Below are 22,683 nucleotides of genomic sequence, written 5' to 3' on the forward strand. Positions count from 1 at the left end.
GGCATAGAATACAGTACTATTTGAATTGTTTTCAAAGAGTAAGGCAACAATCTCTAAAACAACACAAGAAATATGCAATACCTTGTTTGAAACAAATATTCGCAAGCTTTAAGAAAAAAATGGTGATTACATTTAACAGACAACAAATAATATAATTATTTAAAGTGAGCAGTGACTATAGGATTCAAAAAATTTTTAAGTGCAGGCTGAAATATAGCAGCGACAACAGTACTCGAGGTGGTACTTTGTCAATAGCTTCTATGTAAAACTGTTACCTACATGTTACGCAATTTTCATGAGTTATCTTCATGAAGTTGATATCGAAGATAGTTCATTTCTCACTGTTGCTTCGGTGCCACTGCCGCTTCGAGTAAAATGCCTTCATCCTGCCATCAATATGGCGTTAACAGTACCGTGGGTACATGGGCTGCATGCGTTTAAGTAATTCCGTGCTGAAGAAAACAAAATTTGCCACACGTTGTGTCCACGTATTATTCGTTTGAGCATTTTTCGCCGTTGCTGATTATTCGATAAATATAAAAAATAATTGGTATTTAGGATATGCGCAATTGAATTCGAGTACCAAATCAAATCGAATAAGACGCTACTTGATTCACTGTTCATAATTTTATAAAATGCGCCCACCCGTAAGTATTGCGACGATGGAACGCGTTTATTTACAAAATGCAAGGTGTACCTCACAGAAGAAATGTTCACGGCACCGTTCGCGAGCTAGTACAGCTTCGTTGCTCATCGCTGAGCTAGGGCTAGCACGTTTCAGTATTAATGGTAAGACGACCAGGGAAGCACGTTTAGTGAGTACTGGTAGCACGTGAGCTAAAGTTACAGTGAACGTTGGATGCCGATATGAGGAGCAATATAAGCACATGAACATAGCCAGACCAAATGAGGTCCATTTTATATTCCCCTATGGCGAATGCATTCCCTCTGTTTTGTTCACTCGCTTTTTCTTCTATACAGCCTGCATGCCAATCGTTTCGAAAGCTAAAGCATGACACGGGGGAGGGGGGGGGGGGGGTATTACGGACAATGCCCCTATGAGTCCAAGTTCAGCTAAGAGCCTAATATACAGCTAAGTGAATTCAGTACTGGTTTATCTGCAGGCATAAATCATTAACGAAGAAAACCACGGAATATATAAGGACAGCAGACAGGGCGGAGCGCATAAATGGACAGTTATTCATAAAAAAAAAAACTGAGCGTTTCTTCGAAGTAACTGAACATTTGTCTGCGAATAAATTCTTAGTTGTAGCTATATGCAATCCGTCTTTTCTGTAGTTTTCACCCTGTCCGGTGTGTCTTGCGCAAATTATCTTTACAGCTCATAGCTACCAGCTATATCGAACTCACTTCTCTACTACTGATTTATTCCTGTTTCAGATACGCTAAGTCAATTGGAACTCAGAAATAATAGTAGAAAGTCATATGTAGTATACCTTTGTAGGACAACTAAAAAAGCGATGCCATAAATCAGCCCGAAACACGAATCCTTTACACCACGTGGAACCTGGAACGGTCGCCCACCAGTTGTTTCGCAAACAACCGGTGCCCAGCTGCGAATCGCGCACGAGTTACCGACTGGCAGCGATCTCGTCGTTCGGTTCAGCACGTGACTTGCCGCTGCACCACGATTTTTCGATTGTGTAAGCTGCAAAATACATCAGTGGACTCAGTTTGGTTTGTAAAAATTCTAGCACAGTTACGAGGCTGGTAATTGAAGACGCGTTCAGATGCTCATTTTCGGGGCTTGTGGTTGTAGCACGTGCTGAAAAGTTGAAATGCGTCGAGCTTGTCGCGACTACAGATGGTGAAAAGCTGCAATGTATCATATTCTCGCCAAATTTTTAGGAAGTCCCAAATCAATATAATTACTGCGTGAAGTTATGGTAGGAATAACTTGTGAACCGTAACAGTCTTCACCTTTTTTAAATAGAAGGGAAATGCAGCCTTAAAAATAAATAGCCATACACTATTTCTCTAAAAGTTCTATGCCATTCGCTGCTTTTTATTGAAGTTATTGTCCTAATGATTCATCACGTTGACTGTGGAATATGACACATCGATTGAATAACCCTTGAAGTCTGTTGATTATTACACGATTTGTCAAATATAGTCTGAGCCAATGTTGGATAATGCACAGTGATGAACATTCTAAACAATGTCACTTACCGCGGCTCGGCTCAGCTTGCGAGGTTGATGCAATGATGCTTAGTAACATTAGTGCAGTAAAGAAAGCGTACACGGCACCCATCGTCTGCAATGACTCTGTGTCTCTCCAAACACTGAAGTGCCACGTTCATGTCACTGTTTTGTAATCCAAACCACAGCAGCGCTGCGGAAGGCGCTTGCGGTGGGTTGACGCCAAAGAAAAAAAAAAACAAGAACATCGCCAGTTTATGTAGTAGTCGCCAGCTGTCGGCCTACTTTTCAGCGAGGCATTCGCCAGCTTTTTCAACCAGGCAGATTGCTTCGAACGCAGTAATCCAGTTCAGGCACAAGTCATGACAGGGCCAGTGATATTGCACCACGTGTCGAGAATCTTCTTTGGGTATCGTTTCGGCAACTGGATTGTGGTGTGTTGTTTGTTTTAAAGAAATATAGTGTGCCAAGCCGGTGAAGTGGCACGGATCCGGCAAGATGCGCATTCTGATTAAAAGTGGAAATCAACATCGCATTGACTCCGCGGTTGTACATCGCCCTTGCATTTTTTAATGTGCGATTGCACAAAAACTACAGAAACACAAAAGAAGTAAAAAGGACAGACAAGCATAGACTATCAACTGAAGCTTTATTGCAAGATCAAGGCACCATGAAGGACAGAATAAAAAGCAAGATAAGGCAGAGTAGGAGAAGAGGGAGGGAAAAAAGGGTAGAGGGACCAAATCAGCAAAAACCCAGATCACATAAACGACGCCTTTCATACAAAACCAAGTTAACTTGACCCTGTTTCATGTAAAGCTATAGGCAACACTAGCGCAAGACTCAGATTCCTAGTGAGAGTGCACAGCTTGAACAAGTTCACACGCTCTTACATTATTATGACGGGATGTCACTGAAGTGTCACTAAAAAGCGGTGCACAGCCCCTTTTCCTGCAATTTGTTGCTAGATGAAGGTTCGAGTGATTTGATTGATATGTGTGTTTTAACGTCCCCAAACCATCACATGATTGTGAGAGGCGCCATAGTGGAGGGCTCCAAAAATTTCGACGACCTGGAGTTCTTGGCTAGATTCCGTTTGGCGTTGCATAAATCAGTTGCCAGATTTTGGTGTGCTTGTTGCTAAACTGCCGCTAAATATGGCCGAAAATTTTTTTCTGTAGTTGTGGCTTTTCCGTATGAGTTTGTTGCCATCCGCGGTGCATTTCGCGAGTGCATGAGCGACGCTGGCCGTCTTAATTAACGGAATGAACCGAGCCTAGAAAAAGTCGAGCGTGACACTGCCGTGCAATTAAGGGGCCGTTTTAATTGCGTTTTAATTAACGGAACGACCTGCGCATTACAGAATTCGTTTTAATTAACGGAATGAACCGAGCCTAGCAGAAGTCGAGCGTGGCGCTGCCGTGCAATTAGGAGGCCAATTTAATTAACCGAATGAACCGCATTACAGAATTCGTTTTAATTAACGAAATGAACCGCGCCTAGCAGAAGTTGAATTCATTTTAGTTAACGGAATGAACCGCGCGTTACAGAATTCGTTTTATTTACGGAATAAACCACGCGTTACAGAAGTCGAGCGTGGCGCTGCCGTGCAATTAGGAGGCATTTAATTAACGGAATAAACCGCGCCCAGCATAAGTCGAGCGCGGCGCTGCTGTGCAATTAAGAGGTTGCGCACACAGCAAGAAAACGCGCCTCGACGCCTGCTAGGCGCAGTTCATTCCGTTAATCAAATTGGCTTCATAAACTATGGGACGCGCCGTGGAGCAGTCGTAATCTTTTAGGGGCAAATCTCTTTAGGCGGTGAGTCGTTCCCTCCTCTGTAACCGCAGTAGTAGTATCTAGCAACATCTAGTTTATGAGTTGCTCAATAGAAGGCGATGTGTGTATATGTCCTGTGTATACGTGCTCAGTAGATGGCGTTGTGTGTATATGTCCTGTGTAGATGTTGGGAATACTGGCCACATTAGGTGTGAAAGATGGAGTCACTAATCTTCTAAAGGATATCTATAAAAGTAACAACGTAGTTTTAAAGTGGAAAAAACAGGTATCTAAGCCCACGGAGGTAAAACGGGGGCTTAGGCAGGGGTGTCCTCTGTCACCCTTGTTATTCATCATGTACCTACAAGGATTAAAGGCCAAATTAGAGGGAAGTAGACTTGGCTTCAACCACTCTTTTGTCAAACAAGGAAAGCTCGTTGAACAAGCAGTACCATCATTATTGTACGCAGATGATATAGTGCTAATGGCTGACAACAAGAAAGATTTGCAAAGATCGACGGACATCTGCGGTAATTAGGGAGATACGTTAGATTTCAGGTTCAGTAAGGAAAATCAGCAGTCAAGATTTTTAATGTTAATGAAGGTAGTGAGCTTAGGACACAGGAGGTCACGCTAGAGATAACAGATAAATACAAATATCTGGGCGTATGGCTAAGCAATGGGACCGAGTACGTAAGGGAACACGAAATATACGTAACCACTAAAGACAGCAAGAATGCAGCAGTGATAAAAAATAGGGCACTGTGGAATAATAATATGTATGATGTTTTGAGAGGAATATGGAAAGGGGTCATAGTTCCGGGTCTGACGTTCGGCAATGCGGTCTTGTGCATGAGATCAGCAGTTCAAGCAAGATTAGAAATTAAGCAACGTTGAATAGGTAGGCTTGCTTTAGGAGCTCACGGGAATACACCAAATCTCAGGAAGTACAAGGTCATATGGGATGGACATCATTTGAGGGCAGGGCAGCTAGCAGCAAGATAAAATTTGAGAAGCGATTGAGAGAAATGGGGGAAGAGCGTTGGGCGTGGAAGGTTTTCAGCTACTTGTACATGAAGAATGTCGATACAAAATGGAGAAGTGAACCAGAAAATTGACGGGTAAATACTCAGAAAACAGCAGGCGGCCAAACCAAAAAGTCAAGAAGAAGGTGAAGGAAACGGAGACTGATATGTGGAGAATTGGCATGATTAAGAAGTCTGCACTAGAGATCTATCAAACTTTTCAGCGGGAAATTGCCAAGGAAAGGATGTATGATAATACTCGGGGTAGTTCTCTACTGTTTGAGTCCAGGACAGGAGTATTGCGAACCAAGACATATCCGGCCAAATACGAAGGGTTAGACACGACTTGCATTGCATGCGGAGAGGAGGAAACTGCCGAACGGTTGAAAATGTTCTGTAAAAGGCTTCACCCTATAGTTCAGGATGATGGCGCAGAGTTTTTCAAAGCACTGAGGTTTATAGACAGGCAGGGCAAAATAGGCTTTAAGCGGATAGAAATAAATAGAAGAAGGGTATCAGATTGGTCGCTGAAGTCAAGGCACGAGTGAAAATGAAACAATTCACTGCAAAGTACCATTCCCATACTTCACTATTTAAAGGAGAAAAAAAAGATAAAACTAACTGGTGGTTCACAAAGTATTACGACTAGGTGGCGTTAGCCGCCGCCAGATCTAAAGGGTACAGCCACATCCATCCATCCATCCATCTTTAGAGTTACTGTATATAGCATATAGAGTAACTCTTACGTCCTTGGAAATCATATAACTAGATGTCGTTTGTGGTTTACACAGCATACCCTCACAGTGAATGATGAGTGGGGCGAAGCATCCACTCGTCCGTCCGTGTGTCCATCCATCCGTACGTTCAACCATCCTTCGGTTCGTGCTTTCGTCTGTCTGTCCGTCCATTCGTGAGCCCATCTGTCTGTCTCTCCGTCCATGCTTTCGTCCGTCGGTGCACGCTACCGTCCATCCGTACGTTCTTCCTTCTGTGCATCCGTGAGTTCATCCGTCCGTCCCTTCCTCTATCTGTATGTTCATTCTTCCGTCCGCCATCCTCCCGTTCATGCTTCCGTGCTTCTGTCCATCCGTCTGTCCATTCCTCCGTCCGTCTGTCTCCCTGTCCATCCGTGCTTCCATCCAGAAGTCCGTTCTTGTGTCTGTCTGTCTGTCTGTCTGTCCGTCGTCTATGCTTCCATCCATCCGTGCTTCCATCCGTTCGTCTGCCCGTGCGTACGGACGGACGGATGAACGCTTCGCCCCACTCATCTTCATTCACTCCAAAGATATGCTGTGATTTTTGTTATAACAGCCAAAGCAGGGGCCAGTTGGGTATAGTTAATAGAGATGGAGGTGTGTCTTTTCCTTTAAAGTATGGAATACAATACACCTCAAGACACGTGGGTGCCGGAGTGAGGATAGCATCACTCTTCATATATTTCTTCCGCGTTTGTGAGTGTTTCTTTTTGGGCTCTTGTTCGTGCCCTTTCTTGTGTATGTATATTTTGTTTCATTACAATGTGCAAATAAACTCACAATAGTTCAGGCTTATGTTTTCCGTGCCGTTCTGTTTACGTCATTTTCGTTTCCCTGTAGCGAGAAAAAAGTTTACACACTGTTTTTACATTTAGCCTAATTGAAATGTGGCCACAGCGGTGTTGTGATCGGCCTCCCCGGCATTGCACCGCTTAAACGTGAGACGTGTTGCTGGACAGTTTTCTCAAAGGTGAACCAAAAGCGACAATGACAAGCTAACCGTACTTGAAATTTGGCGAGGCCAACGTTTTCCCTCGTAGAATTCTCTGAACTTACCTGCCTGACTGACAGCCTATGAAGGGCTGTTTACAATCAAAGCGGCTTAAAAAGGGTGGTTATCATTGTACGTCTTTGCTCGTCGAAGGGCCACGGACAACGAATGGGCCAAGCGACGAGGTCCATGCTCGAGTGCGTTCTCAAGTTCTCTGTGCTTCCGCCATGCCACCGTTTCTACAAACCACGGCTTGCCTGGCACCGTTGACTTCTCACTCCAACGAATTACGACTTTGATGTTTACATAGAACCCAACATCTTCGCGCTGTGCTGTGTCGTGCGCCTGGTGCAGTGTTTGTGCAGTGTTTTCTCCCTGAACATGGTACGAACTGGGCGTGCCTCTTCCCTCTTTCCCTGGGTTGGGAAGGGGGCGGTGTTTCACCCTCCCCTTTCGAGGGCGGAGGTGAAGAGGACAATTTGGTTGGACCATCGTGGGTTTCAATGTTTACCCTGCAAGGGATCCTGGAAAGAAATAGACTTTAAAAACACGAGCGTAGAGAGCACGAGACATGCAACCAAAAACATTGTGGTATCACGCTACCTTGAACCTGTATATAACGTAAATAAAAGCTCTTGTTGACCGCACCGTCTCTCTCCTCGACATCTGACTGGCACTTTGATTGGCTCCGGTTTTACGGGCAGACCTCCGACTACATCAGCTGGGAACATCGCATCTGTGATGTAGAGCTGAGTAGCGGCACAAACACGTGGCCAACGCGACAAATCAAAAAGTGCGACGGCACTGCGAAATTGGTAGATATTTTATTTTCTCCTGTTAGATAACTGATCTGCACAGCACAGACGTTTGCACATGTCAGATGGATTCAACTCACACCAACAGCCATAGTAAGATATGCTTCTTGAAACGTACTTATCTCCACTGAATAACCAGCAATTGATGTGCATATTGCCGCGACAGGTTGGCCACGTTCAAGTAGCCGCCGCAATCATCATGGCAAGAGCACCAGCAAGACCCGGCTGGCATGCGTCACGCGTTCGTACGCTCCAACAACGAGGAAGAGGAAGTTAGTTGACTCTGTGCCTCTCGACTACTTGGACTCGACGACCATAGTCATTAGACTTGTGGGCACAAGTTCGCCCTAATAAAGTTGCTTGTTTTTTTGGCCTATCTGCCTCAGCATCGCTACAATATTGCGAAGGTCAATAGACAGAACGCCTACGCTTGATACCACATGCTGATGCTAGCAAGCATAGTCTTCATAAACGTCAGTATGCACTCATTAGACGGGCAAACTTACTAGCTTTAAAGATACTTTGTTACATGAACAGCTTGATTTTACAAGTCAAGAGCTAGAAAAGCTAGTAAAAGCTCATCGTTAACCTCCAAGAATGTATGTTTCAGTGCTTTTAATTGCGTGTTCCTTCATCAATGGCAGTATCTTTGCAATGATGCGAGAAATTCAGTCACAATGGCCATGTATCTCTACCCTACACATGGTGTCAGAAGTCGTGGATAAAAACATATTCGCAAGTGCAGAAAAAAAATAAAACGCCGGGCCTGCGCGGAAGGCGCAGCACAGTCACCGCGAAAGCTAGAAAAGCGGCCTTTCAGAGCCTTTTCAAAAACTCATTGGGTAACTGCTGCAAGCACACTTGCTTGATGCCTATCACGGCAACAATACAAAAAAACTTTTAGAGTAGTAGTTTGACATTCGCTATGCTATTTTTCTTCATTCTTCTGAGAGGCGTGGTATCCGCTAAACTAAAACGAATTTTTTTTTTGCCAATTCTTCATGCAGTGGTTGACGACGACAAGGAATTATACCAGAAGTGCGTATGCGCCACAGTTAGTGGTTGAACAAGAACACGCTTTTGTAATGGATTTGAGCAATGAACGATTCGCACTGTGCGACGACAGGTTCTTCTTTCGCTGTTTTCAAACGCTTTATAGGTCGTATTAACACGATTGATTTCCCGACATCAAGCCTGCTTAAGGCAAGTTTGTCAACTAGTTTGAAGCACCGGCGTAAACCTTTACTTACTATTGGATTATTGGAGCATTATTGGTCAATAAGTCTAGTGAAAGCGTGTCAGAATTTGAAAGTTATTGCAAATAAGTGTGCAGCGCTTTTTGCGAAAACAAAATTGAGGATCTGGTGACGCAGTTTTGTCATTTGTGACTCCTCTAAATGCCGAAGAATGTGAATCTATTAGTAAGCCATTCACTATACAAGAAATAGAACTTAGTTACCATTGTCAAAAACGCCGGGACTTGATGGAATATCGGGCGAGTTTTACAAAGCATTGAAATCTATACTTTCTGGACCACTCGACATTTCATGCTGAGTTTCAATCTGTAGACGCTTCCTCGCTCTTTTGCTAAAAGCCACACTGTTCTAATCCCAAGATGCTCAGATTGAGAAAAATTCTTCACGTTGATGGTTCAGACCAATTACATTGTGTACGTTGACTGCAAAATGTTTGCAAAGTATACTTTCAAACAGACTTTCATTTGAAATGCCGATACTTATTGGTGCCCATCAGACGTGCGGCCTAAAGGTTCGCTCAACACAAACTAATATACACATTGCTCGCACAGTATTGAAACATTATTCACACTGTTATGAACAACTGGTAATACTACAAGCAGACTTAGCTAAAGCCTTTGATCAGGTTCGCCATTTTTTTTCGTTTTCTCTTCTCGAACATGCCAACGTTGGCTCCACTATGTTTAATGGTGTAAAACTATGCTACAATGAAGTTCAATCCGTTTAATTATTAATGACAATCTTCCAAAACCCGTGCTTCCAATTCGTCTGTAAAACCGGGCTGCCCATTGTCGCCAATGCTTTTTGCTCTTTAATAGGAGCCACTGTGCTTAAATGTGATTCAATTCAGTAACGTCCGCAGTTTTAGTGCTTATGGGAATAAGGTAAAGATACTGGCGTATGAGGATGACCTAACGTTCTTTTGCACAGATCTTTCTACTATAAAAAATGGTGGTGTCGACAATTGGCGAATTCGGAAAATTTTCAGGAGCACGAATGAACTTTGCTAAAAACTTGAGACTGCGGTGTGGCCCATGGACATATAAACTAACCAATTTTCAGGCTATAGAATGGTCTTGTGTTCCGCTAAATTACCTAGGCGTTCTAATAAATGCATATCGATCAAGTGCACATTATTGAAAAGGACGTGTACCCACCCTAAAGTGACATGCACGTTTATTCCACATAACCTCTCTATCTTTAGCAGAGCTAAAGCATGGAACCTGTTTTCGGCAACAAAAATATTATACGTTCCGCAAATGATTTGACGTTTGAGAGTTTGCATAGAGAAGTTTGACCGTGTATTTGCTGCCTTTGTTTGGTCATCAACCTATGAACCAATGAGGCGAAATAATGTTTTTAGACCTGTCGGCGCAGGTTCTCTTGGGTTGGTACACCTCTTCACTAGACAACTGGTGTGCCGCTTTTTCTATCTTCGTGACTGCAGTGTGCTTATCTAGCGCTTCGAACCTTTTTGCAAGTGAATTTCGCAGATGTTTTACCAAATTGAGTGGTATCTACTAATGTTGCATCGGCTTCTTATCTGCAAGGGTTCATGCGTGAAGTATTTTTCATGCATGAACCATGCATGAAAACTTCACGCATGCATGAACCATGCATGCGTGAAGTTCATGCGTGAAGCGTTTCCTGACAGCCAGATTTTCCAATGAGTACTTCTCCAGCTCGAGAAAGACCTCTATTATGATGTGTTGGATGCGCATTTTCCGGCCCCACTTTAGCACTCATTATATATTGGATTTTCTGATCATGACGTGCTATTACGTGTAAGAGAAATGCCTATTTCACCAATAATTATGACATTTTTTTAGAAAGTCCATACCAAAACAATACCTGTAAAATGTGGTTACACACAGTTAGTATAAGGCACCAATTATCAACGTGTTGGGTGTAGCGGAATTAATGCGGCTGATGTAGAGTGCGTAGCCAGTTCCCGACCCGTCAACTAGCGAAGCTGATTGGTTCCACGAAGGCGAACGCGGAAGACCCGAGCATGGGAGAGAAAGGAGCCTTCTTCGTTCGCACGGTCCACGAGCGGAGCCGTCAAGGTCGCCCCCGTTCGGAATAGACCGATCCCACCAGCCGATCAGCGCATGCGCCGGTTTTCCGGAGTTGCCCCGCCGCCATCTTAGTTGTAGTCAATCGGTCAACCAGACTACAGCGACTACGCAGTGGCCGCCGCTTTTTCAGTACTGCGCCGGAGCTTCGCGGACGTCTCTCCGATTTCACCAGCAAGAAAAAGTCGTCATGTGAGTATTTTCAATACCTACATTGTCTGTTAATGGGAGCAGGCGGCGCGAATTTCGGTCATAAGTGCCTGCTACTCCTTCGTTTCGGCGGGACTTAGGACAGCCACCCGTTCATTGCCTGTTGAGTACCGTTTTCATTTGAGTGATGGATGTAAGCGGTTGTTCTGCGCGACTGTTTTTTTCGCATGTGCATCTCGGGGATTGCAACGTTTGTTTGCACAGTGACGTGCTGTTGGGGACAGGCTTTATATGCGGCGCCGAACCTTTCGTGTCTTACGGCACTTACGTGCACGAGTGTCGCGTTCAACATACAGCATTTGGTAGTAATAATATTTGAAATTCTTAATTTGGGTGGCGTTCTGATTTTAGTCCACCGAACGACGCGGTCGCTATATTTTGAAAACTCTTGACATTGTAGCGTCCCATGTTTCGCGCACGTGAATATGCAAACGCGCCGCTCTCCATTAGCAACTGTGATACGCATTCATCAGTCATTCGCACTTGTCGGTTGAGCCGCATGTAAGGATACGGAGCCAACAAGGGACGTTATCTTACCCTGATAACTAGTGCTGTCTTTTTATTGCCTTTGGTATATAGTTCCGAAATAAAGAAAGGGGAACGTAGTAACCATACCAAAGGCGAAAATGATCCAGACTTCGCTGGTTATCAGCGTCAGATATCGTTTATTTTATGTGTTGGCGACGGTCGTGGTGAGGGACTTCTGGTGTCGAATCTCTCCCTGCCTCCCCCCCCCCCCCAAAAAAAAAGGAAGCATGGGCAATAGCTTTCGCATGCCAAGCCGCCGCAGCGCCGTCACCTAATATCGCTGGTTACGCCAGTGGCTATCAGCAGGCTGTGCTGCACGTATCGAAAGCCACGCGTTCGTGCGTTGTTAACAGTATTTACCTCTGTACATGCAGTTACCAGAGAGCTGCAGGTTCGTGTGGTTGGAGGACGGCATCGCCTAGAAAACTGCATTCTTGCGGTACAGTAATGCATTGGTTGCATTTTTAAATAATCATTATTCTTTTCATGGATTGCGTTTTTATTATGGCTTTTGTCGTGGTCCTGCGTTATTTCATTGCAGTTATTTTTTTTTCGTTGTTATAGCCCTGTTGTTTATGGTCTTTGTAATTTCTACTTCGCTAAGCTTTTTTCTCTTAAAAGTATTTACTGTGTGCAGTATGTGCAACAGTGAAGATTATCTCAGCACTAGTAAAGTGCAGTCCCTGTCATGGGATTACTATCATGTGACTAAAGATTTGGTACTGGTAAGGTCCTGAAAACAGGGCGAGCGATTTCTTCTCTTTTCTTCTCATGAGAACTACTGCTGCGTTTCATTGTTTTTTGTGCTTTTTTGCATGATGCTACCACACCAACTAGTCCACACGTCGTTACTACTACTCATCGGGTACGAGCATCATGCAGTGGAGGCATATTATGTTATTAATACGTGCAGCTGGTTCATTGGCCTGGCTTCTGCGTGGACAACGGGCACCGACTGTCTGACACTGCCCGGGGTTCTTTTATAGAGTACGCAGCATGCAGATGTTTGTATGTTCCACCAATAGAGGGTAACGCCCTGATAAAAATATGTAATCTAAGAAAGTGTATTGGCTTAGCAGAAAGTTTAGCTGGCTATGTTCAGATTAAACTAACCTTCAGGCTCTGTTTTTTTTTTGCAGCTCCGTGTAATGCTGTGCCATGGCATCTGTATTACACAACCACAACAGTCAAGGGTGGACCTGCAAAACAAGCTCCCTGAACCCATACTTTGGAAAGGAGCACATTGTCAGGTATGCAAACTTAACTCGGCAGTCATGATTCTCTAAAACTGATGAGTGCTATTTGGGAAAAAAAGAGCATGCTGACACCCAAATGTTTCAGAAAGTGTAACGTTTCTTGAACTATTCCTAGTGCCACAAAGCTCTACCCATCTTGTAGGCTCTGTAGTATGCAAAAATTCTTCTCTTTATTAAAGTGGTACGCTACAGGCTCAGTAACTTTGTTGATTGTGTGGTTTAATCCGCCGATGCAATGCAGGCATGAGGCGCGCCGTAGTGGAGGGCTCCGTATTAATTTTGACCACCTGGGGATTTTATCGTGCGCCGGAATATTGAAAACACAGGCGTTATTGCTTTTCACCTCCATCAGAAAAGCGGCCGCCGCGGCCGAGAATCGAACCTACATTCTCTCCCTCAGCAGCACAACGCCTTAGGCACTGAGCAACCGCGGCGGGTCTGAGTAACTTTGTGTTTAGCTGGAAAATAACGCCATTTGTAGCTTTCTCAGCTTTTATTCAATGACCAACAACTCTTGATTGCTGAGAAATGAATAATTAAAGCTGGCATTTCTCTCCTCCATTCCCCTCACATTATTTCGTGAAGTTTCAGACCACGTAACAAAGCGCCCAGATCGAGTCGAGCCCGACTTTACTCGATCGTCCCCATCTTCCTGAAAGTTTGTTCTCGCCGGCTATTACTTCCGTCGCTCCCAATCACAAAGTCAACAGTGTGCCGTGTGTTTCCGACAAAGTTCCACTGATTCCCATCCGAATACGTGCCAACTAGCGCAGCTCCCAACCATTTTGCTGTTACAATTTGAGGTCACTTTAAAATGAAGTTTTTTACATATCTGATTGCAGTAGACAGTCTTCTTAAATTTAGTTTTAGTTCGATATCTTCAGAACTTGCACAATGGACAAAAAGTGGGAGTGTGCAAATTTGTGTAGGGAATGAAAAGGTGTTTATGCACAGGAATGTACTCATGCCAACTGTTCTAGCCAAGTACAATTACAAAAATTTCTTCAGCTGTTTCTGCAGGCCTGAAAGTGGGATTATTTTTATTATGCAACAGTTAAATAAAGGGTGGAATGTGTAAATGTATATTCTGGAAGGAAAAAGTCCTGCACAGCATGTAAACGTGAACGTTTATTCTTCATGCAGGTACACTGAAAGTAAAGGCGCTAGAAAACATCGAGATGCTGGCCTGCGGCTTTTCACATCAGGCCACCTGCAAAAGTTGGTGTTTTCAACTGAAGACACCGCAGAGACCGTGGTGAAGGCACAAGTTCTGGCATCCATGGCAACACGGACAGTGTACAGTGTTGGGGTGAAGTTGCTTAAGTGTGATGGGGAGCTTGTCAGTGGCAGCTGCTCATGTGTTGCTGGGAAAGGTGGTGTCTGCAAACATGTTTGCTGCGTTTTGTACGGGCTGATGCACATTGCGCAACATGATCTCACTGAAGTACCAAATGCCATTGCATGCACTGAAGGTGAACGGCAGTGGTACAACCCGCGGGATCCAAAAAAAGTGACTGAGCAATTTCAACAGATTGTATTCTCCAAGGACACCACTGAAAAAATCAGTGATGCACCAAGGCTTCACAAAAAACGAGCAGCCTACTCATGCTTGAGAACACAAGACTCGAATCTGTCAACACTGAGCCTCATAAACTTGCATGGAAACTTCAAAGAATGTGGGCTCGATTGCTTCGCAGATGTACTTGAAGCAAATGACTTTCTTCCCGAAAAACAAGGAAAAGTTGAGAGCCCCGCTACCGAAGATGTGGCTGGGCTACCTTTAAGGTGGCTGGAGCGAGCCAAACAGGGGAATGCTTTGCTGTCATACACAGACGAAGAAGTTACAGCCGTAGAGGCAGCCACACGACTGCAAAGTGCTTGCCTCCTTTGGCATATGTATAGGGAGGGTCTGATCACTGCATCTGTAGCGCATAGAGTTTACACATTGGTCAGGACGTGCCAAACCAAAATGGGGCCGCATGATCCCCGACGTCTCATCGCAGCAGTGGTTGGGAAAAAGAAAGGCAGGGCAACATTTGCCATGAAGAGAGGCCTGCTGTGTGAGCCTGAAGCCAGGAAAGCCTTTCAGGACAAAAATGACAGCCACGTGGAGCTTGAGGTGACTGAAACTGGCCTCTTCCTCTCTCGTCATCACGCTTTTCTAGGTGCAAGCCCAGATGGGCTCGTGAAGTGTAAATGTTGCGCACCACGGCTGCTTGAGATCAAAGTGCCCCTAAAAATTCAAGATTTTGCCAAAAGGCAGTTGCGTGCTGGGGAACTAAAAAAAAGTAGTGGCTATTATACTCAGGTGCAAGTGCAGATGGGTGTGACTGGTCTGAACACCTGCGTGCTGTTTGTTTACAGCAAGGAAGAGTGCCGACAAATCTCCGTGCCATTTGACCAGAGTTTCTTCACGGAATTCATAGAACGTTGCAAATTTTTTACTTCCAGCTACTTGCTTCCCTACATTTCCAGTAACTGGTAAAGTAAAGCTAGAAAATGTTTTCAAGCTTGTGCGTGTGTTCTGTCATACCATAAATACTTCAAGCCAGTAGAAGTAGCCCACCAGAGTTTTGCTTCTGTGCCTGTAAATTGCCTTTTCTACAACAAAGATGTTTATGTATGAGGTTTGTGCATTTTTGTTCTGCGTTAACAAGAACAGTCTACCCTCTTTCTTTGTACATCATTCACGTGCATAACTTGACCACGCTGGGGAAAAATAGTACAAATGAGCGGGAGGCCCTCCAGTGTGAAGCGTCTGTGTGCTTCATGCTAATTTCGCGGAGGCATAGGCTTGCTTATTTATGCCATGAAGCACACGAAACTGCACCACTGGCGTTATTGTTGCTACTAATATTCACACCATTATGGCTTGCGTGCTACTGTAAGGGCCGGTCTTGCTCCAAAACAGCAACTTATGTGGAAATTAAAAAAATTCTCGGGGCACCTAAGCTTGCTTACGTACTGTGGAGGTAAAAAGCCTGGTGATACTTATTAACTGCTTCTTTACTGATAGGGTATTTGTGTTATTTGTGTCTGTCTTCATTGCCACTTTGTTCAATGTAATGTTACATTGACGGGCTCTTTTACTGCTGCATTGTCTGTACTTCTCTTTTCGCCTTCATTTTGAATTAATTCAAGGTGAATTAAACAAGCAGACCGGTAACACATGCCACAGCTTTCCATGAATCAGTGTTTTGTGGGACAGCGAGGCACCTGCTCACGTGTCACTTGGCATGAGCTATTCGAACTTTTATCCCACCACTGCTAATGTGTAGGCCTGTGCTATGATGTGTTGTGACCCGCTTCTTTTATGGCCCTACTTTTTACCCACCACTGCTAGTGTGTAGGCCTGTACTATCATGTGCCTTCTGGCCTGTTTTTTTTGTTTTCTTGAAGGCCCTACACAGTTTACGGGAAGCACGAAAACAATGTCAAATAAACCACTGTACTGGAGCCCTATGTGGAAAATATTTTTAGACAACTGTTTCTTGCAAAACAGGCGGTTGCAGGCTTCTTGAAATTTACTCGAGCACTGTGTAACGCCGTTTCTTCACAGCTCCATTATCCTCCTGCAGCTGGTTTCTATGCAGGAAATGATACACTCAACATACCTTCAGTTTATCAATGAATGCTGTCACGCATTAAAAGGCTACGTCAGCCTGTTAATTAACCTTTCATGTTTATGTTAAACCACAGCAGACTGGATGGCTGGACACAAGGGGACAATATGGTGATAGCCCATACAAGTATGCTTCTCAATGGGCAGCTATGGCCACGATCACGAGCTTTTACCCTATCGAAATAAATGTATGTACCTATTCATTGACACCGCCAGGCATGGGTTCACTTCGATTTTAATGGAAAGCATCAAAACGTGCCGCTGTTTGAAATGGTGACAGAGATGAAGAGAGTATGGCTATTGCATAATGCACGTTCATGACAGTACAGGTAGCAATGTGTTATGACAACAAAAAAGAAAAGGGGGGTCAATGCAGACAACACATCTTTTCGTGCAAGTAAACGTAGTTCTCAAGAAATTTAGAGAACAAGGGAATGACCAAGTAAACAAAGCAAATAAACTGAATACAAAACCTAGGCAGGGACAATTCTTATGATGCTTGAATGTGCACGGGAAGGATACGGCTCTTCGTACGTGCCCTCCTGAAGGGATTGGGTTGTTCCTTGTTTTGGGCTAAGGTGAATAAAAAAGCTTGGAGAGACGGTGAGCAGTTCCTAGAACAGGCACAATGGCCTATATCCTTCCCATTTCTGGCTGTGTTGCATGGCCAAAAAAGTAGTCAAATGTAGTGCAAGCGAACTGGCGCAGCCTATCAGCAGACATGCAGACTTCACTCACATCTGCTCACAGCAATGGCTCACCCACAAAGTTTGTCAAGCGTGCGCAAACGTGCCGCACCTTGTTCAGTTGTCCAGACATGCTGTTTGGAAACACCTGTGAGAGTATTCTGTAGGTCTTTATCCTCCGAATGACCCTTTCCACATGTATGCGCACACTGGCAATAAGCCTTGTCTCAGTTTCATCTGCTTCAGACAGTTGAGGCCGTCCTTCCATGAATGGCGGAATGTTCAAGTGCAGTGAAAGTTCCTTGCACTCTTCTTCGATGGTGAACCCCCTATCAGCCATCAAACTTCGCCCTGGTGAGAACTTTTCCAACACACCGGAAGCCTTTGTTAGGGCCTTGTCAGACAGCCTCCCAGGAGAAAGATCGGACACGAACATAACAAAGCCGTTCGGGCTGCACACAACTAACCCTTTTGCAGTATTGTGCTTTTTGTACGAGGAATAGGTCTCACTCTGTACACGGAATGACGAGGGGGTTTCGATGAAAATTTCGGTGCAGCCGAGGATGCCGTCAACAGTGGTGTAGCTCTTGTCAGTGAAAGCTTGTGGCCTGTACTTGTCGCACAGGTGGGGAGGCATCCAAGTTGGGACCTGAAAAAAAGAAGGAAAAGTGGGTTTTCATATTTTTTACATTAATATCATCAGTGGCTTAGGAACGGGCGGGGGGAGTGGTCTTAGAGTGGTGGATCTATGCGAAGGATCTAAGACTGCATTCTCATTGCACATGAATCTCCCCATTGCTCTTAATGTACGATTTAAAAAGTCACCTTCTCCACCTTTGATTTTTGCCACAAGTACTGGCACTGCTCTGCAGTAGAGACCGCAAGATGAGTCATCACAGCTTGTAACACTGTTAAATGAATCTACAAATGCTCTAAAAATTAGCAAAAAACACACGGGCACACGAGAAGCATGCTGGGATAAGCATTCTCTCAACAAAACTTTTTTTGGAAGCATCGTTACATATAAATAAAATCATTTACTGCATTGGGCATGTGCTGTAAGACCCAGAAGGTTCATCGATTGATTTATTGAGTTATAATGCACAAGCACTACATAAGTTATAAGGTGCACTGTAGTGGAGGGCTTCAGTTTAATTTGATCAGATGGGAACCTTTACCGAGCACCTTAATCTCGAACATGCGAGCATTTTCGCTTTTTGCCTGCGTAAGAAAAGCGGAAGCCACGGCCGAGAATCGAACCCGCATCCTTGGGCAGCACAACGCCGCGGGCACTGAGCCATGTAGCAACCCGCAGAATAAAAAAAAGTGAAATGAGTACATTTAAGGTGAGGTGACATGTGACGTTGCTTCCAATAATTTTTAGCTGAGAGTGAGTGCTTGTCCCATTGTGCTTCGCCTGTGTTGTATTTTTGCGCTCTGGGTTTTACAAGCGTGCACCAACTGCCTAACGAGTAGTTTTACTGAAATTTACTTTAATTCAATCGATCCATCTTAGAATGCAAACACAAGGTGTTCAAGCTGAGCAATCTTGCAGTAAGCTTAAAAAAGCATGCTTCGGGGAATTAAATTACCTGTACGTTCTTAGCAGGTATCTTGACAGACAGAAAGGCAGTAGTGGGGGCTAATATATCTGGCCATGAGGGGAAGGCTGACAAACACCCCTTGAAATAGAACCCTGGCTACGCGACTGATCAGTGTACAGTTGGCCTTTTATACCTAAAATTCCATCCAGTCCCCTTTCTCCCTTCCCATAAATGTTGCAATTTGTCGCGGCCATCACAGATACCACAAACAAAAGGCAATAAAAAAAGATAACTGGTGCTGACATATCTGGCGAAGCCTGTTGTCCAAAAAATCCAGCCATGTTACCCAGATCCTAGAAACGGTTGACGTAGAAACGCCAAACCTGTACGAAAAACAAATTTGCAAAAAATGCGCATCAGTAATTTTCTGCAGCACAAACAAAAGAACCTACGGTTGCAATTAAGATGTCATTGCAGAAGATGCTTAAACGGTACTGAATTCCTTTTGTGTAAGCACCTTGTTACTTCCAGTCATTTTCATTATAAACGATAAGTGAAAAAGTGCTGCATACCATTGCTGATATTTTGAGGAACGTACGAATACACAGCATGCTGCATTCCCCCTATGCACAAAGTAACTAACGAAACCAGCTACGCTCGGCAGGAACACTGAAATTTGGCTTAAACTTGAATTTCTCAGTGAATGAAAGTTCGTTTGCTCCCGGACAAGCACTAAGGGTATTACAAAATACCAAATCTTTTGAATAAAGCAAACTCGTATTTTGTCTTCATGGCCCCTTTCGGGCTGATTGGGTTATGCTTGTTTCCCTCACAGCATATTCATAAATAACATTATACACAGTATGCCCGCGTAAATGTATTGGCATGGTAACAGAGTTTCATTAGTCACTCCACTTGGACCTTATGCAAAGGCAAAAATGAGTACTGATGCAAAAAAAAACACTTCAACGTTGGCAGCGTACCTGTACGCAAGGTCAAGGCCGTCAAGGCCCAGCCGTAGCCTCATCAGGACGAGCACAAGCTGTGTCTTCAAAGGCAGGATGAAGTTCCGGTCCTCGTTCTCCGTTTCCTTCATCTGCCAGAACCGCAGCTTTTTCGCATCTGGTTCAAGTAGGGACCAAAAACTGTCGAAGGACTTTCTGGATGTAAAGCCAGTGTAGTACCGCAGCTTCTTTTCATCTTCTACAAGGGCTTCATACGTGATGTCAATCTTTTGTGTAGCTTCAGCCTTGCACCTCTTGACTTTCTTCTGCATACAGGATAGCTCAAGCCGCAAGCACCTATTCTTCTGCTGAAGGCGGTCACATAGCTTTTTTGCTTCAGCGTGGTCCTGTTGAGAGCGTTTTAGCTGGCGGTTGAGCTCTTCAACATGCGCGTAAGCAGCTTCAGCCTTTTCTGCTAGCTCAGTTATTATATTATTTTGGCAAGCAACTTTCTTGGCAAGCTGGTCATAGCTTGACTCTTGGCTGCTGTAGGCATGGTCCATGAATAGAGTGCTTTGCTGTGCGGTGTCTTCACTGTCGCTGCTGCTACTAGTGATGGCAGAGCCTGAGACTTCTGGGTCGTGCTGGGGTGCCACAGTTGGACTGTTGGGAAGTTCCGGCTGTCAGGGGAAAATGGAAAAAGAAAGACATGTGTTTCAGTGATTTTTACAACACACTGTGCAGCTGCAGGTGAGATTTCCAATACTGCATTTTATACCTTCACACGAGTTTAAGTTTACTCGGCATCATTGCTTTTTTTACGCAGTAGCGCAACCCTTAAGTAGCCATTGCCTGCATTAAGCCATAACAAAATATTCAGTGGTGCATATGCAACAACGTAATGCTATTTCTCTGCATTGCTTGCGCTCAAATTACCTGTGTCCTTATGAGTGGTCGCCTCCTTTCCACCTTTTGCGGTCTCAGCGGGAAGATTGTGGGCACTCTGTTCATGTAAGTCTTTTTTCCTCCTTCGAAGTGGGCACCGCATACTCGGTGTCCCGTGGTAGGCGTAAACTTGGAGAACCTGAGCACAAAAAGTTCCAGCATTATTTCATATGACACTGAACATCACCTACTGCGTTTTCAGGTTCCTTTTAAATGTCCAGTCTGCATGCTACCACTGCAAGACAACAGTATCACTTTCTCTTGATTAACGTACAAAAAGTTCCATATCAGTCAAGGGCAAATGACAAATGTAATTTTAATTTTCAGCCTCACTCGACAACGCCACACACAGGTAAATTATACAGCTGTTTGTGCCACTCATCTGCATAGGTGCAGCGAAATCGGCCGCGTGCATGCACCAGATAACTATTTTACGGAAAGGACGAGATTACAGAGGCACCGTTTGCATCGAGGGTGATCCGCGAAAGCTAATCGCCGTTTGGCACAACGAGTTCTGGGTAAGTTGTTGCAAGCGTGCCGTGAAGTACGTTACGTCGTTTCTAAAAAGTAAGGTCTCGATGTACGGTAGAGCTATTAGGAGAGCCTCGTCAATGAGCTTGCCTTCCCCTTATGCCTGCATGCTTGCCACTTGCGTTGTAAAAAAAAAAAAAAACGCAAGCCGCGTACGCGGTGCGGCACTTGCGCAACATGGAAAACTAAAAGACCTCAGCACTACAACTCGTAATAATAATAATATTAGTACGCAGCGGTAACAAAAAACGCTAGACTAAGGAAGATGCGCTAAAAAATGACCGGCATGCACAACCGCGAACCGCGGCTGAGCTATCCGGTAAGAGTATACGCAGGCAGAGTGAGCAAAGATCATATTCTTTGGTATGCTAAGCTTCATGATTAAACATTCACATAAAAAAAACCACCGCAATACTCTTATTTAGTTTCAAAGCGGCACTATACATTTAATAAGATGTCTTACCTGCCGCCCCGTCCAGCCCTGTTGATACGCTGAATCCACGTCTCCCGAAGCTTTTGCTCTTTAGGAAAGACGTAGAAACCCAAGCCTTTATCCCTTGTGCTGTTGTTGTAGCATCCAGGAACACAGCACGTAAATCCTCCCATCGTAAGACGGCTCCACACGACCGAAAAATCTATCGAAAAGGGAACGCTCAGGCACTTCGGCTGGCTGGTGCGCCCGGACGACTACAAGTACCGGCATGCACCGCGGCTGCCGCGGCAGCGGTGGCGTCGCGAAACTGGCCTGTGGGATCGGTCTATTAGAAGGGGAAAGCTTACTTGGAAGAACGTGTGGCAAGAGGCAGGTCAGGCGCCACCGTCTGAGTTGACACCATTGTTGGCATGCACACGTGCCATTGAGAATGACGCGGGGACGCGACCACTTGGCTGACCAAGACAAAGTGGCGGCAGGGAGACGAGCATAACCTCTCCCGCTGTACGTCATTACCGAGTGCTGTAAGGATGTCGGGGCGCCTCGCTGTCGCATGCACACCTGGTAAGCGCACGGAGCCTAACGGTGTACTCACCGCTCTTAGGGAGGCTTCTACGAAGCAACATGTAATGAGAGAGCTGACGGGGCTCGAGCGTGAGAACGGCTGCCGACGGAAGTCGGCCGACGGAGGCAGCACGGCCTGGTTTGGGAGAGAGTGTCACACGCGGAGAACCTACCCCTTTGCGTGTTTTATTTGGTAACGTGGTTTTCACAAGTGTAGTGCCTGTCATGAAGGTGTTCCTGCGATTGGTTGTGATGATGCCAGTCCCAACATGTGATTGGTGTGTGTGAAGACTCTTTGTTCAACCGAGGGTTGACAAGAGGATGTTTGAATCTGAAATAAAGAGCGGATGTTCGAGCTTGGACTCGGGCAGTAGCCTGAGGCTGCAATGAAGAGTCTCTTCACCGGACTACGGCTCTTCCTTCGCGCTGCCACCGTGCACTCGAGTCATCGAGGGGACCCATTCCGAACCTCAAACATCTTCCCTCCTTAGCTAGTGTTGAAACTAGTCGAGGAGGAGGAAATTTACTCACACCAAATGGATATTTGTATCCTCAATTAACTAC

At 44.8% G+C, this 22,683-nt stretch overlaps 3 protein-coding genes across 5 annotated transcripts in view; 1 reads left to right on the plus strand and 2 right to left on the minus strand.

Moving 5' to 3' along the window:
* LOC119168082 (kunitz-like toxin PcKuz1) overlaps window positions 1-2,362 on the minus strand; it is a 29,219-nt gene extending 26,857 nt beyond the window's left edge. Inside the window, exon 1 of one of the 2 annotated variants that reach the window (XM_075890794.1) lies at window positions 2,191-2,362. In XM_075890794.1, coding sequence (XP_075746909.1) covers window positions 2,191-2,272 — 82 coding nt within the window. In that variant the 5' untranslated portion in view covers window positions 2,273-2,362. The remainder of the gene's footprint in view (window positions 1-2,190) is intronic. The other variant, XM_037419507.2, reaches the window with a different exon arrangement.
* An 8,513-nt stretch (window positions 2,363-10,875) lies between these two features.
* LOC119163884 (uncharacterized) lies at window positions 10,876-15,355 on the plus strand. 2 transcript variants are annotated; one of them, XM_075890795.1, is made up of 5 exons: window positions 10,876-11,048; window positions 11,969-12,033; window positions 12,508-12,581; window positions 12,734-12,844; window positions 13,994-15,355. In XM_075890795.1, exons 4-5 carry the CDS (start codon window positions 12,753-12,755, stop codon window positions 15,333-15,335), a joined length of 1,434 nt encoding a protein of 477 aa, XP_075746910.1. In that variant the 5' UTR covers window positions 10,876-11,048; window positions 11,969-12,033; window positions 12,508-12,581; window positions 12,734-12,752; the 3' UTR covers window positions 15,336-15,355. The 2 variants fall into 2 exon arrangements, with proteins under 2 accessions (XP_075746910.1, XP_037271857.2); XM_037415960.2 differs by lacking the exon at window positions 12,508-12,581.
* Window positions 15,356-16,691: 1,336 nt separating this feature from the next.
* LOC119165091 (uncharacterized) lies at window positions 16,692-21,875 on the minus strand. The gene is made up of 6 exons (XM_075888259.1): window positions 21,586-21,875; window positions 20,583-20,730; window positions 19,686-20,326; window positions 19,006-19,085; window positions 18,751-18,809; window positions 16,692-17,807 (listed from the first exon to the last, which is right to left on the minus strand). Exons 1-6 carry the CDS (start codon window positions 21,726-21,728, stop codon window positions 17,217-17,219), a joined length of 1,662 nt encoding a protein of 553 aa, XP_075744374.1. The 5' UTR covers window positions 21,729-21,875; the 3' UTR covers window positions 16,692-17,216.
* Window positions 21,876-22,683: the final 808 nt, after the last annotated feature.

The sequence above is a fragment of the Rhipicephalus microplus genome, chromosome 3 (assembly GCF_043290135.1).
Source record: "Rhipicephalus microplus isolate Deutch F79 chromosome 3, USDA_Rmic, whole genome shotgun sequence".
Classification (NCBI taxonomy): Eukaryota; Metazoa; Arthropoda; class Arachnida; order Ixodida; family Ixodidae; genus Rhipicephalus; species Rhipicephalus microplus.